We start from the raw sequence: 16,880 nt of genomic DNA, 5'->3' as shown, positions 1-16,880 counted from the left end.
GCAGATATCACGACTCCTCGTACAACTGCCCAACGACCACCTTCCACTAGGACTCGACATCCACCATCGAACATGAAGGATTACGTGTGAAATCCTTACTGTTGTGCTACCTCTAGTGAGTAGAATAGGAAGATTTATCTTCCCATGTTCTCCATGTCGATGATTTCAGTTTCCCATGTTCTCCATGTTCTCCACTTAGATGATTGCAGTTATTTTTGTACTTATTTAAATGATGCATGTAATAGGTAGGAGAATATAATATGATTATATTCTTTGTTCCTTATCTCTTTCCCACACACAATTCCAGGAGGACCTGGCCTGGAACTCAGGAAAGACTCTTTACTTTGTTGATTACACAAAGTACTCTACCACGCTTCCATGGATAGGGTGTGTACCAAAAATCAGCCCTATAGGATCATCCTAACGCAATTAAAGATGGAGTGGAAAATGGACAAACAATGTGTGTCCATGCAGGAGGATTCCTTCAATTCTTTCGTACTTTTCATTCTCTGCACGAAAAATCTGCAGAATTCCTTTTTGTGTAGGGTTGCCAATCCAACCTTAGTTTATAAAGGAACAAATTTTGGCACGTACGAAAATGAAATTTTTACCCCTTTTGTTTGTCTTTTCTTTAAAGTAATTACATTTTCATCTCATTCATGTGACTTTTCTACTCCTTTTCTTTGGACGAATTTTACGGCCATTTTTTACATCGAAAGAAAAGGAGCCAAATTCCTGAAAATGAAGCCATTCTTAGAACACGACAAACAAAAGGGGTGGAGTGAAAATGATAAAACAAGGGGGTGAAAATATGATTTCCCTGTTCGCGTACATAAATGATGTTGGCTTGTGCGTCATTTCAAGAAAAAACTCAAAGCGAGGGAAGTCAGAGCTCTGTATTCAGTTGAAAGGAAAGGAGGGAGTTCACATTGTAAGAACATAACTAAGAACCTTACTTCACAGATCACAATTATTAAAAACCGAGAAACGAAACCCATGAGAGCACAGCACAAAAAGGAATTCATCTCATATTCAAAACAATATAAAACGTTACGTGTCCTAAATAATGTCACGCATTGAGAAAAAATAAGGCCAAAAGCATACTCTATATTTGAAGGTCCATGAATGAAACACCCCATGACAAAAACAAAGAACACTTGTTCATGACGTGCCATTACACGTGGCTCAATCATATGAATTCTCTGATGTGGGGGCCACAACCCTTTAGCTGGTGAGGCATCATCGCATTCTCTGATGTGGGGGCCTATTACAGGCTTAAGTCAGCTCTGGAGGAGTAGAGAACATTTCAAAACTCTAGAGCTATATAGAAAACTATGGGAGAGGTTTAAAACAATGTTGAGATATGTACAAGAGACTCTCGAACCAATTAAGGTTGATCACATGGATACTAAAGCACCTAATTAATGAGTGACGATGCACCTTAGGTTAGTGCCTTGGTAGATGTTGGTACGACTCACAACTTTGTGTCAAATTAAGGAGGGTGACAAGAGATTTGGCCTTCAACTTCCAAAGGAGACTACATTTATGTAGTTTTTAGCATCCATGTTCGACAACAAAAAAATACATTTTAAATAGGGAAATGTTATAAGCACTACTGTATTTTGATGAGGGCACTCCTCACTTTATTAAAAGTATGGTATGCCTCGCACTATAGGATGATCCAAACAGTCCATTAGATGGGTCACAACCTAAATAGGTTGTGCCTCAAAAATCATTTCCATAGGTTGATCCTAACCCTGTATAGATCGGAGGGTTAGGATCAACCTATGGAAATAAATTTTGGGGCACAACCTATTTAGGATGTGGCCCATGTAATGGACGGTTTGGATCATCTTATGGTGCGGGCCATACAGTACTTTTAATAAAGTGAGGAGTGCCCTCATCAAAATACGATAACATTTCCCTTTAAATATCAATATAACTAGGTGTAATTGAATTTTTGGGGTATAGAAGATCCAAACCAAGGACTATAAAATGGACGGTTCATATCAATCTAAAGTCAGACCCCAATAAGTGTTGTACTGAACGCATCTTATCGTATCACAATGTGTGATCAAGGGCAATAGGCCACACTTGTTATGGCCAACCATTTTATGGACCCGATTACTAAACACGTGGCAATGGGTTCGTCTACTACATAGTCGTTTTCCTTACGAAGGCAATGGGTCCCTTTAAAAACATATATCTAACAGATATTTCCTTGATATTTATACCATTTACGACAAATTTTATGCCCCAACATTAAATTGCGCAATAAATATCGCACGCTAGCTACCGAAATCCAGATTTTCTAGTTCCTATACATGGGAGTTCAATGTGTTCACGTCACTACTCACTCAACTGGCTACCAAAATCACTTATGTACATGCATAGTCACCGAGTTTAGATTCGGGAATAATTCGACCTGATACAATTTTTTTTGGGAAATGTTATCAGCACTACTGTATTTTGATGAGGCCACTCTTCACTTTATTAAAAGTACGGTATCGGCCCACACCATTGGATGATCGAAACCGTCCATTAGATAGGCCACAGCCTAAATAAGTTGTGCCCGAAAACTCATCTCCATAGGTAGATCCTAACCCTCTCCGATCTGAATGTTGGAGGGTTAGGATCGACCTATCAAAATGATTTTTTGGGCACAACCTATTTAGGCTGTGGCCGATCTAATGGACGGTTTCGATCATCCTATGGTGTGGGCCCTACCGTACTTTTAATAAAGTGAGGAGTGCCCTCATCAAAATACGGTAGTGCTGAAGAGAAATGTCAAAACGGTGTTTGGGGGAGGAAGGGGCGGTGAGTCTATGACATAATCCTTTTAGCAAAATTGCTAAAGAGAAATGTTATCAGCACAACATATTTTGATTTTGATATTTGCATAAACCCAGCTCTCTTATCTCCTTTAATTGGATCCTGAGAGCTTTTCAGGAAATGTAATAACCTTTTGACAGCTCTTTAAATAATAAAAACAAGATGGTTCCTGATAATATTAAAATATGGTTGTGCTGTATCATTTCCCTTAATTACGAGAGATTATATGATGAAGAATTGAAGTGCCTTATAAACAAGTTCTCATCATCCCGTCCTTGATATTTGATCCAACAGTAGCCCACTTCAATCGTACCACCTTTACATATTTATACTGCCCTTCATCATATAATTTCTCCTAAAGTACCAATGATTCAGGGTTAATTTTCAAGTGTGGGAATATTGTTTGCAGATTTCACGCTGCTTGGCTAATACGGCATTGGAGAAAGAAGGCCTGTCGGCCATCGGAAAGCAAACTAAGATCTTACTGTTAGACCCTTTTCTAACACCCGACTAGGGTCGATGCCAGAAATTTTGCACAAGGGAGGCAAAAATTATAGTAATTTTTTTTCTATCTTAAAATTAAGATAGAAAAAATTTCTATCTAAAATTTTGCACAAGGGGGCAAAAATTATAGTAAATTTTGCACAAGGAAGGAATATAAAAATGGAAAAATTAAAATTTTAAACTTATTTTCTATCTTAGGGATGATTGGAAAGGGGGGCATATTTTTTTAAAAATGGGGTAAGTATAAAAAAAAAATATTAAAAAATAAAGGTTTTTTTTTTTTCCAAAAAATTAAGGGGGGCGATTGTCCCCCTTTCCTGTCAAGTGCCATCACCCCTGCACCCGACCAACCTCTTGTTCCCTGTCTCACTCTCATTTAGTTATATCAGCTCCTATATTATCATAATTTTTATGATTTAAAAAAAAAAAAAATTGTGGTGCAAAATTTGAATATTAAACATGAATTATTCATAAAATTCAGGTAAAATTTGAGACAATCAAGAAATTAAAAATGATCAATTTCCCAATTATTTACAGATTATGAACAGTGTTCTTACAATAATTCCTATTATAGGATAGTGATTGTTTTAATTGTCTGAGAATTCATTGAAAGACATTGAACACTATATGATCTAATTTGGTACCGTATTGGATGACATGGATCCAATGAGTTGTCTCTACGGCTAGGTTTTTTCAAGGGTCCCCTTCAGTTTAGCATTCCTCATAAACTAAAATAAACATATTGGGTATTTCATTTTTTTTTTTGAAAAATATAGGGAAATGATTTAAGCACTCCATCGTCTTCATGAGTTGCGCCGTTTAGTATTTAAAGGGTTTATAAGAGCTTTTTGAGAGCTGTAAAATCCTCCTCACAGCCCTTTAAATGCTAGACGATAAGATGCTTCGAAACATTGGAGTTCTGATATCATTTCCTTAAATATATTGTACCAAAACCGAAAGCTAGATCCGATACAAAAAATTAGTAGTAGGATCTTAAATTTTAAATTAAGTAGATGATTCAAAATTTTGTTGACGATCATCCAAATAGATCCGATCGCCGCTGCAAATACTATCACAATATTATTCAAACTTTGTGACGGTTGATCTAGTGGGCCAGTCGTAACCCATGGTGACCCACCTTATCAAAGGTCCTTATCTTTGCACCCACAAGCAAAACTAATGTAAGGGTTGAGATTGCTTCTACCATTAAACATGCTTATAGGATAATTTTACATTTAGTGCATATTACCTTATTGGGAAATGATTGTAGCACTCCACTAGTAAGATTTGTAGCCAAAGCTTCTTGTCTTTTAGTGTTTAGAGAGCTGTCAAAAGGTTATTTACAGTTACAAAAAGCTCTAACAGCACCAATTAAGCATTAAAAGACAAGAAGCTTTCGCCACATATTAGAAAAATGGAGTGCTGTAATCATTTCCCTTGGCCTTAACTAAAAACAAATTCAAATTTCTTTCAAAAAATAATGAAAGGGTGTTTTGGTCATATTGAAGGGAGAGACTTTCATGATTAACTTCAAAAACAAACTCAGCATATTCCCTCTAATAATTCCATTTCTTTACCCCCCCCCCCCCCCGGCCCCCCCTAATTCAATATCATATTATATTTTTTGGGATTTGCTAGTGACCATCGCAGAACGAATTTCGCGTCTAGGCTGCTGTTGCATGTGAGAGCAGCCACACATGCTCATATTTTGTCTTATTGATTTATTCTGTGTCCTTCCTGAAAAATCGCAGATACAGATACCCCTGTCTAGAGATTTCTGTTTTCGGGCAAAAAAACCTATTTAATCGTCTTCCCTCTTTCTCTGTTTGGACTCACTTGTTCTTTTCCTTCCCTTTCTCCTTCTTCCCCATAACCCAAAAAAAAAAAAAAAAAAACTCTCTCTCTCTCTCTCTCTCTAGTAACCGTTAATGGCGGGAAACGACTGGATTAACAGTTACCTGGAAGCGATTCTGGACGTGGGTCCTGGAATCGACGGTGCCAAGTCATCCAAGTCATCGTCTTTGCTTCTGAGGGAGAGAGGGAGATTCAGCCCAACTCGTTACTTTGTTGAAGAGGTTATTACTGGATTCGATGAGACTGATCTCCATCGCTCATGGGTGAAGGTATAATAAGATCTAAAATGAAATTTGGATTTTTTTTTTTTTTTCATGCATTCTTTTGGTTTTGATTCTGGGTTTTATTTTAATGGTATTTTTTTTTAGGCAGCGGCTATGAGGAGTCCTCAAGAGAGGAATACTAGATTGGAGAACATGTGTTGGAGGATTTGGAATCTTGCTCGCAAGAAGAAGCAGGTTTTGATTTATTTATTTATTTATTATTCTGCAAACTCTACTTAAATTTGTTTCATTTTTTTTCTTACTTGGTGATACGGAAATTGTTTTGAAGTTTTGTATGGGATAAAAGGAAGATGCTTGAGTGTATTTCAGCATGGAATCTTTTGGATAATGTAACTGTTTGTTGATGATTGAAATTTCACTGATTTGGGGGTCGAAAATAAGTTTTGATCTTGCATTTTTATCCTTAAATCGGATGTGTTTTCATGGAAGTTTGAGTTCTCTTATGTTTTGTGTTTTGATCAGGTTTTTGTATTGTTTTTGGGTTGTTCTGTTTATGGGTTCTTAGTATGTTTTTGTTTTGTGTTGTGATATTTATTTGGGTCTTTACAAAGAACATCATCAGGGTTAAGTTTTTATGTCCCACAATGTAGTTTGATCATGCTGATCTTCATTTGGTTGTGCTGCAACTCATTAGCTGATATTGTTCTTGATGCAGTGGAAGTTGAGAGGCCATCAGTTCAATTTTTGTACTTGATTCGATCTAGAAGAATAAATTTATTAGATTTGCATTCTAGGTCGTGTATCTATACTTTTTAAAGTGAATCTTTTCAAGTACGTTCATGACTTTCTTGAAGAAAGTCGTGCGCTTGGTTTATTGTGTTGTACCATATTACCGGAAACTTCGCAGTCTCATGGAAAGCTCGCTTCATATGCCAAGTTCTTCTCGCTTCCCAAATTTTGGGGAATCGCCCTTCCCACACGCTTCATACTCGTTTTCTCTTAATTAAGAGCACAATTCGTATTTAGATGATTATTTTTGGTAAGTGATATTTATGTCTCTTTTGATCACTAGGGACACCCAGCGCCAGTGTATCAATGACTGAAGGGGGGCTAATGTACTTGACGTCAGAAGAATCCAGTGGATTTGATTGCCGCGTACACTGGCTCCGGGTGTCCCTGGTGATAAAAAGGGTGTTAATTTCACTTCCCTTATTTTTTTCCTAAAAGAGTATTTTCTCCTTTTGATAATGCCGACGGAGCGTATTTAAGAAAAGCTATGATTTGTTGACATGGACACAGGTGTCGCATGTCGACACGGACATGAAGTGTCGGACATGGCAAACCCCCAAAATTTAGAAACGGGGACACGGCTAAAATAGAAAGTATATATATTCATGATTTGTAGACAGACTTGCATGTCGAGTTTCGACACAGTTACCAGGTATCTGACATGGAAATTCCTAAAAATGGCACGCTCATACACGTACATACATATAAAATTACATATTACTATCATAATTTGTAACAATATAAATACGGTATTCATTTAACAAACTAATAAATCTTAGGATTAATCAACTATAATCTAAAACAAACATGAGATAAACAAATGACACCGCATTCATCAAGTTAATCCATTCTCTTTAGTCTCCAATATGCAGCGAGAAAGAAAGACCAATAGGACTTGGGTTTTAAATTTAGGGAGGGGATATAACTTCAATTATTCGTTAAAGAAGTGCTAAAAGAAGAGTTTATAATAAAAGAAGAGTTAATAATAAAAAAAGGGCGTCCTAGTGCACGAGGCTCCCGCCATTGCGAGGTCTAGGGAAGGCTAGATGTACACAGCCTTACCCGTGCTTTGCAGAGAGGCTGTTTCCGTGACTCGAACCCGTGACCACCGGTCACAATGGAGCAACCTTACCGTTGCTAAGGCTCTCCCTCTAAAAGAAGAGTTAATAACAAAAGGGATAACTACTGTATTCAATAATAAAACCGAATGTCACATCAACACGGTACAAAAAAAACTATTGACACACCCACATTAAGTCCGACGCATCTAGCAGTACAATTATAAGTGTTGAAAGAAGTGTCGATACATGTGGACACCTGTGTCGTGTTGGACATGGCACGACACATGTGGACACACGTGTCGTGTCGGACACGTCACGACATGTGTGTCAACAATAAATTCAAAGTGTCAGATAAATCATAGAAGAAAACAATGTATATACAACTTTAAAACTCATCGTAAGTTTTAAATGGAACTTATATTTATCTTTTTCTAGAAACTTAACATTAAATGTACATGAATAAAACAAATGAAACTATAAATGGATAAAACTTATAATTCTAATCAGTCGTGAAGTCTTCTTTATTACATTAACCCTTCCTCCACAGCCTATTTTTCCTTCTAAGAGTATTTTCTTCTTTTGATAATGCCGAAGGAGCATCTTTAAGAAAAGAGTGTATTTAAAACTTCAAAAATCATCTTAAGTTTTAAATGAAACTTATATTTATCTTTTTCTAAAAATTTAACATTAAATCGCATGGATAAAACATGAGAAACTATAAATGACAAAAACTTATAATTCTAATCCATCGCGAAGTCTTCTTTATTACTTTTAATTCTTACTTACACTAACCCTTCCTCCGCAACCTATTATACTCCTACTCTTTATGTACATTTCTTGTTTGCCTCCAATGAGGCTTATTACATGCTTTAATTGGACCTGCAATGATGCTTTCCATATATTTTCTCGCTATTTTCTTTAGAGCTTTTTGCTTCCCTCATTTTCTCTTTTTAAAACTCATCGCTTCTCGCACTCGCTTCCCACTCTGGTAGCTGTGTGCTATACCTCCGTGAAAACTACTTATTCTTAGGATATTAATGCTTATGCATTGTGTTTTCCCAAGATTTTGTGTCATGGTTCTCATGCATTTGCAGGACATTTTCTGAGATGGTGTTGTCCAATCTCTTAATTAAGTTGCCACTTCATACTGCATAGAAAGTACTGATAGAAAATGGTTCTTGTGCAAAGTCTTGCTCAGGTTAATGGAAATCATAATATAAAATTGATATCGTTTCTGGTCTACTCAATTTGTTATAACGTGCTGAGAGAAAATGGAGCCAATGCTTGCTGAATAATTTCTAGTCCTGTGCATATTCTCTGGTTTATTTATATCTTTTTTGGACATTCACCAATTCATATGATCACTATCGAACTATTGCAAGTGTTAGATTGTTTTTTTATTCACTTTCTTTGTTGAAATTAGACATAGCATGATGGCTATCTGAAAGCGTACACTAGCACATAGGTGAAGGAGTTTTTGTTTTGGTGAGCTTGTATTTTAATTTATGTACTTGGGAAATTCCTTCAAATGTTGACACTTTTTCCACACAAGCACATATCTAGTTGTTTCTCAGTGAAGACTTTGCTTTAGGATCGGGCCTACATCGTGCTCGTGGAAAGGGAAGGGAAAGCATATCTATCTGGACCAATTGCCATAGTTCGAGTTTTTACAGTTTTGCGCCATTAAAAAAAAAAGATCTAATGGCAAAAATTTATTGAGCCCTAATTTGCATCATTCTGGTGCATGAGATATTTATCCATTGAAATTACACTTAATGTAATGCAGATTGAGGGAGAGGAAGCCCAACGCATGGCTAAGCGTCGTCTTGAACGTGAAAGGGGTCGCAGAGATGCCACTGCAGATATGTCAGAAGACCTATCAGAAGGGGAGAAGGGAGATGTTGTCAGTGACATTTCGGCTCATGGCGATAGCACTAGAGGCAGGATGCCAAGAATTAGTTCTGTTGATGCGATTGAGGCTTGGGCTAGTCAGCACAAGGAGAAAAAGCTCTACATAGTTCTAGTAAGGCATGTAACTGAACTTTGAGGCTCTAATAGTTGTTGGTGAGATCAGGTAGATGTATATAAAATGATCTCTTCACAGTAAAAAGGCATTTAACTATTTAAGTTGGAAAATAATCTTGGTGATGTTAAATGAGTAAAGATAACATGCAACCAGTATTCTTTAGATAATTTTTTTTTTCTGAGAATTAATTATTATGGTATGTAGGTTGGCAAGTATTCTTTAGGTAATTGATGGAACACAATGTCAGTTCATCTGAGACGCCAATTAGATAGCTTCATTAGATTTAAATCATTGTCAATTTTCTATTTTCTAATATATATGTTTCTTCTGATAAAAAAGGATACTGGCCCTATTTATATCCGGCATAAATGATGGCCTTTAACTCTTGTTAACCAATAATCTTCATGCAGCATTCATGGTCTGATACGGGGTGAAAATATGGAGCTTGGCCGCGATTCTGATACTGGTGGTCAGGTAACTCTTTGTGATGAAGCTCTTTCTTTTAAAGTCCTCTCTGCTGGTGTGATCTATTTAAATCATTGTCTGTATAATGACCTGTTAGTCTGTGGAAACCTGAATATTGTTAATTTTTATAGGTTAAGTATGTTGTAGAACTTGCAAGGGCTTTAGGCACAATGCCTGGAGTTTATCGGGTTGATCTGCTGACCAGACAAATATTAGCTCCAGATGTAGATTGGACTTATGGGGAACCTACTGAAATGTTGCGTCCCGGAAGCTCTGATAGTTTCATGCACGAGATTGGAGAGAGCAGTGGTTCTTTTATTGTCCGCATCCCATTCGGACCCAGAGATAAATATATACCTAAGGAACACCTGTGGCCATACATTCCAGAATTTGTTGATGGTGCACTTAACCACATATTAAATATGTCCAAAGTTCTTGGGGAACAAATTGGTGGTGGGCAACCCGTTTGGCCTGTTGCCATCCATGGACACTATGCAGATGCAGGTGACTCTGCTGCTCTGTTGTCTGGATCTTTGAATGTTCCAATGCTTTTCACTGGTCATTCACTTGGGAGAGATAAGTTAGAACAACTACTCAAACAAGGACGTCAATCAAGGGAAGAAATAAATGCGATGTACAAAATTATGCGTAGGATAGAAGCTGAAGAGTTGTCTCTTGATTCCTCCGAAATAGTTATCACAAGCACACGACAGGAGATAGAGCAGCAATGGAATTTATATGATGGATTTGATGTACCACTTGAGCGAAAACTACGAGCTAGAATCAAGCGCAACGTGAGCTGTTATGGGCGTTACATGCCTCGCATGGTTGTAAGTATAACTCGCAATTGCTTATATTCTATATGAGAATTGCAGACTTGCTTATTGAAATTTATATTTGTTAAATTGTTTGTGGTGTGGTGTCCTAACTCGCGATTGTCTCACATGTTAGATTTTTCTGTTTATTTAGTAGGAAACTCCTGCTAATATATCGGGTAAGTTATCAAGAATGAATTCTATTGTTACAATAATCTGCAGATAATGACTCCTGGAATGGAGTTCAATAATATTGTTGTACATGATGGTGATATGGATGGCGACGCAGAAGGAAATGAAGAAAGCTCAGCTTCTCCGGATCCACCGATTTGGTTTGAGGTTTTAATTTCATTGAACTTCTTCTGCCTTCTTGTATATGTTTGCAATGCCAATACTTAAATATTGAACTAATGTGGTTTATATTTTTCTGTGGATATGGTACCCGGAAAACTTTTCCTATTCATTTTGCTCTGCCTATTGGGGTGCTTTTCTTTCATTTTTGATTTGGTATTTTGATGTTTGACAGATAATGCGCTTCTTCACCAATCCTCGCAAGCCTATGATCCTTGCCCTTGCTCGTCCAGACCCAAAAAAGAATATCACAACTCTAGTCAAAGCATTTGGAGAATGTCGTCCATTGAGGGAGCTTGCTAACCTTGTATGTGTATTCTAGATGCTCTTGTTGATATTATTGCTACCTTTTTTTATTGCTAGATATCTCAGCTTCATTTCATGGGCGGGTCATCATGATTTTTTGGCGGAGGGGCTTCAAATGTCTACTTTATGAAATATTCTGACATTTTATATTGTTTCAGACTCTAGTAATGGGAAACCGTGATGCTATCGATGAAATGTCGAGCACAAATGCATCTGTTCTCACCTCAGTACTGAAACTAATTGACAAATACGATCTGTATGGTCAAGTTGCATATCCAAAGCACCACAAGCAGTCTGATGTCCCTGACATTTATCGTCTCGCTGCAAAGACAAAGGTACGATTTCTCTGTCGGCTGAGGATGGGCAGCGGGCAAGGTTAATAGTTTAGAATTGAACAGTAAAAAATAGTTTTACTAGCTGTGATAGTTCACTTCCTTTATTGTGTTCTGCATCCTTCTGTATAATGACTTTCAGTTCATGCTAGTGTGGTCTGTGTTTTGTTTTTTCAACATTTCCATTACATTTGTTCCTAGTTCTTTTTCATGTGTTACTCGTGCACCCTAGGATAAATTCAGGTGAAAAGAATATGGAAATTGCTTTTTTTCCCATGCGACCTTAACACAATTTTTTTGAGAAAGGTGATTGCGACCTTGAACATGAAAGTGATTGCCTTAAATTGGCACCTGGTACAAACAATATCACCTGCGACGACTCCATTTTAGTAACACAAAAACCAAAGTGTAAGTATTGTTTGATACATACACTATTCATCCTAATTCCTAAACTACGTAGCATCTCGACTGCTGCTTACTTTGTCTTGGGTGATTCAGTAATATACATATTGGATTTTGAGGTGTCCGTTATGTGCCAAAACTCTAGTACTCTAGACTAAACCATGCTTTGATGGCTGTTAGAGTTAGTGTTATTTAATCATATACTTAAACATTCCACCTCACGTGTGGCCCCTCTATTTTGGGTTGGCCATCTATGTGGATTTTTAATATCAAGGAGTTGTTTTGTTTTGAACCAAGGACCAGCCGTGAGACAATAGCTCCGATACCATGTGAAACCACCAATTACTCCAAAAGCTTAAGCTGATAGAGTTGGTGTTTTTTGTTTTTTGTTTTTGTTTTTGAATGGTAGAGTTGGTGTGATTTAATCATTTATACTTCAACAGACAATAGATAAATAGACACCCAGAACCTTATTAGTAGAAATCTTCTATTCAAGGTCAAGCTACTAAACTTCCTCTTACCACCAACTGCCACTACTATGATTATATCATCATCTCCTTTGGGTCAAAACCAATGGCTAATTCTGTTAGTTATTTTCTTTATTAAATCTAAATACACTAATTATTTTCTTTATTAAATCTGAATACATATTTTAGATTATTTATTATGTTATATACATACAAACTTTACTTAGTTAATCGCATGCCTTGAATCATTTGAGAACAGCATTGGCTCCCACGTCATGCAACTTGACTTTGGTGTTTTATAGTGCCCGTTTCTGTCTTTATTAGGTTTCTATTAGATAATTTATTTCTATCTTTGGTTTCTGATCGTTAATTCTATATTATCTCATTAATATCAGAAGTACTTAAATCATCTTGATAAATTCAATTTAGCAAGTTAATATTGGCTCTTCAGTTAGCTGAGATGTCATCGTGTATTGAATTTAATGTATATACTTGTCACTAAGATTGATTTGCACATCTAGGTATTTGTTATATATGTTGATATTGCTCTTGTCCTAATCTGCAACTCTGCAGGGTGTTTTCATAAATCCAGCTTTCATCGAGCCATTTGGCCTTACTTTGATAGAGGTACTCTTCGGTGCTTTATTTACTCATGGAGCTTTTATGTTTCACTAGTGAATTACGAAAGCTGACATACGTTATGATCTTTCCCTGAGCAGGCTGCAGCTTATGGTTTGCCTATTGTTGCCACAAAAAATGGGGGTCCTGTTGATATACATCGGGTTTGTTAAGAAATTAATTACTATCTTATTTGCATTTCTCTTTGCTCCCACTTATTAGTTTCAGCAAGATTAAAAAAGAATTGTAGCTTTTCCAATGCTTAAGTTAAACTTGTTGCAGGTTCTTGACAATGGCCTCCTTGTTGATCCCCACGATCAGCAATCTATTTCTGATGCTCTATTAAAGCTTGTTGCTGATAAGCAACTTTGGGCTAGATGTCGGCAGAATGGATTGAAAAATATTCATCTTTTCTCATGGCCAGAGCATTGTAAGACTTATTTAACTCGGATAGCCATTTGCAGACCAAGGCATCCTCAATGGCAAAGTAGCAACGATTTGTATGAAAATTCAGACTCAGATTCTCCAGGCAATTCCTTGAGGGATATACATGATATATCTTTAAACTTGAAGCTTTCATTGGACGGGGAAAAAAATGAAGAGAGTGGCTCTCTCGATAATGCTTTAGATTCTGAGGACAGCATGGGAGATGGCAAGAGTAAGTTAGAGAGTGCCGTTTTGACATTCTCAAAGGGAGTTGTTAAAGCCACTCGAAAAGCTGGATCCAGTGAGAAAGCTGACCAGAGCGGCAATGCTAGTAAGTCACCAATGTTGAGAAGGAGGCGACATATTTTTGTTATTGCTATCGACAGTGATTCCGATACCGAACTTATTGAAACTATCCAAAAGATTATTGAGGCTGCACGCACGGATAAGATTTCGGGCTCCATAGGGTTTATATTGTCAACAGCTCTGACAGTATCGGAGATACACTCTCTTCTAGTCTCTGGAGGCATGCTTGCTACTGATTTTGATGCCTTTATATGCAATAGTGGCAGTGAACTGTATTATCCATCTTCAAATTCGGATGGCATGCTTAGCCCTTCTGAGCTACCCTTTGTAGTTGATTTAGATTATCATTCCCACATTGAATACCGTTGGGGCAGTGAAGGGTTGAGAAAAACTTTGGTTAAATGGGCTGCTTCGACTGTTGATAGGCAGGGAGAAAAAGAAGAAAAGAATGTTACTGAGGATGAGAAACGTTCAACCAACTATTGCCATGCATTTGAAGTGAAGAACCCAGCATCGGTAAATTTAATTCTGCATTTGAATTAAGTGGGGAAAGTATTTTCTTGCAAAAGATCGTGATATCTAATGAATTTACGAGATTACTGCTATTTTGTGCTATTTTCTTATGCTTAAATCTGTTTTGTGATGGGATAATTGTTAAACTGCCCGCTTTCTTCTGTTAACTATCTCATATTTAGAATAATATATTGGAGTTCCTAATTTTCCTTATATTTATAGGTTCCTCCTGTTAAAGAGCTTCGGAAGATGATGAGAATTCAGGCTCTCCGATGTCATGTGCTATATAGCTACAATGGTACCAAACTGCATGTTATTCCCGTACTGGCTTCTCGTGCCCAAGCCCTCAGGTATATGTTTAAGATTACCCTTTGTTTGGCATAAAGATGTCGGTCCATGCAATCATTTCATAAATTTGCCGTGGTCACTTTCTATTTAAAGATATATCCTACATGAAATTTGACAATTGCTAGCCTTAGTTGGGTCCCTGCCTGTCAGCACTTAACCGTTGATTTTAATTGAATTAAACTCTAATCTAGTAGTATCCAAGCTTACTGAGTTGATAAAGCTTCTGGAATATTTGAGAATGGAAGCGGAAACCTATCTTTCTTATTATATTTCATGCATCGTAATGAGTCATAAAGCACTTTATATCGAATTTTACTAATCTAACAAATCAAAGACTATTTTGTTCTTTGTACTACACTTATTTTATCATGACGTTTGCTGAAAATGGGCCTGTCTTTCTTGCACACTTTTCCCAAGGCCCTTTAGAAACCTGGTTTCTGCCAAGTAAAAGAGGACTCAGACTTTGGATGTTGATTCATCTCTCATTTATAAAGAGATATTTATTGAAAATCTTGTAATATGATAATGACAACATTGTGATTACACTTGAGTTTAACTCACTTTATTTTTAACTCGTCATGTGATTGCACATGATTTTTACTAGAATCTTGATATTCTTATTATCATGTAATATATTGGCTACTGCTAAAAGAATTGTGTAAAGGGATTTTATGTCATGCTGACAAGCCAACCATATTATTAGATTCCAATTTAATGAATTCTTTAGTTTACAGACCCAAGTTGTGGGTGGATGGTTCATGAAATCATGTTGATTTTATCTTGAATATTGAGGAATGATGGTAGATTGAGAGCCTTGACAATTTTTTTGAAGGAAATGCCTGTCCTAGGTAGTCTCACATGGATTATGTTGCTGCATATCTAGATTTTATAAGTACGATTGGGTTGAAGCAAAGGTTCAAAATGAATAAGTTTACTGCTCATCTCTAATACACTCGGTCATCCTGTGAAACATTTTTATCACGCATACATGCACATGATGCGAGATCTGTGAGGGAGGATGCAAGATTATTGGATTCAGAGGGAGATGCCATTGCTGCATTCTCACTGATCTTAATCAATTGCCGGTTCATGTATTTTTGTTGCATGAATGCATGTATGCCCTCTGTTATGAAGCTTGTGAGGTTTTAACTTTTAACTGCTCAATGTTTCATTCTTTCCAGGTATTTATATATTCGATGGGGAGTGGAGTTGTCAAATATGGTCGTCTTTGTGGGTGAGAGTGGAAACACAGATTACGAAGGCTTGCTTGGAGGAGTACACAAAACCATAATTTTAAGCGGGGTTTGCTCCAAGAAGATGCAGAGTCAGCTCCATGCTATCAGAAGCTATCCATTAGAAGATGTTGTGCCATTTGACAGCCCCAATCTCGTTCAGACCACGGAAGGATGCGACACCAATGACATACAAATGGCTCTAGGAAAATTAGGCATCCTTAAGGGCTAGCAGAGCCCTTCCATGCTTCTTCACATAGGAAGGCTTATACTAGTGAAACTTTTCAGTTTTGTTCCTGCTCTTTTGCAGTTTTTTAATTTCAGGACTGGCTTCCCAAACTTCATCCAGACTTTAAACCGCCCTAAACAGTCTTCTGTCTTTAAGTTATAAATCCCTTGTGTGTTCCCTCCAAATAAAACCTCTATACCCCAAATCAGGTACTTCCTTCTGTGTTATCTGTTCTTCATCCCATACCCAAGTCCTTGTTTCAATCACCTGTCCTCTCTAATATCTTGCTTAGAGAGTTTTTCTTTTTCCAGTCGTTGTCTCCCTCTCAGATATGCTTCAGCTGAGTATCAATTTTCTGTTTATAGTATTGGTTTGTTTGCTTTTTACCTGTCTTAAAATATGTGGTCAATTTGTCAAAGAAAATAATGAAGAACTTGTTCTACAAGCCTCCTCTCTTTCTTTTGTTCTTTTGCAGGTCAATCAGAGCATGGTGGATTAAAGTATTGCCAATGGATTAAATTAAATAGTTCTCAACAGGATTTACATGGTTCAACAGTCTGCTGGAGACAAGTTTACAAGCTTTCTCTTCCTATACCCTTTCAAAATCCAAATTTTGAAATAACTCTAGAACAAGCTTTTCTCTCCCTATTCCCTCTCAAATTCAAAAATTGCTAATAGCCCTAAAACAACCCCCAAGATGATAAACTACCTAATGCAACTATCAGAACTACCCCTGGTCACAGTAAACTTTTGGCCTGCTTATGCCTGTGTTCATGATGC

The 16,880-nt window shown here is 37.0% G+C and overlaps 1 protein-coding gene across 1 annotated transcript; it reads left to right on the top strand.

The window, feature by feature from the left end:
* Positions 1–5,075: 5,075 nt before the first annotated feature.
* LOC143851747 (putative sucrose-phosphate synthase 1) lies at positions 5,076–16,545 on the top strand. Its single transcript, XM_077361233.1, has 13 exons — positions 5,076–5,459; positions 5,559–5,648; positions 9,051–9,292; positions 9,701–9,764; positions 9,887–10,585; positions 10,793–10,909; positions 11,097–11,228; positions 11,386–11,562; positions 13,002–13,055; positions 13,148–13,210; positions 13,329–14,294; positions 14,514–14,641; positions 15,821–16,545. Exons 1-13 carry the CDS (start codon positions 5,265–5,267, stop codon positions 16,101–16,103), a joined length of 3,210 nt encoding a protein of 1,069 aa, XP_077217348.1. The 5' UTR covers positions 5,076–5,264; the 3' UTR covers positions 16,104–16,545.
* The last annotated feature ends 335 nt before the right edge of the window (positions 16,546–16,880 follow it).

This window comes from Tasmannia lanceolata, unplaced genomic scaffold (genome assembly GCF_043159265.1).
Source record: "Tasmannia lanceolata isolate RefF3 unplaced genomic scaffold, GAP_Taslan_0.1 ptg000018l, whole genome shotgun sequence".
NCBI classification, from domain to species: domain Eukaryota; kingdom Viridiplantae; phylum Streptophyta; class Magnoliopsida; order Canellales; family Winteraceae; genus Tasmannia; species Tasmannia lanceolata.
Note: the sequence above shows the minus strand (reverse complement) of the source record. Positions and strands in the feature narration are given on the sequence as shown.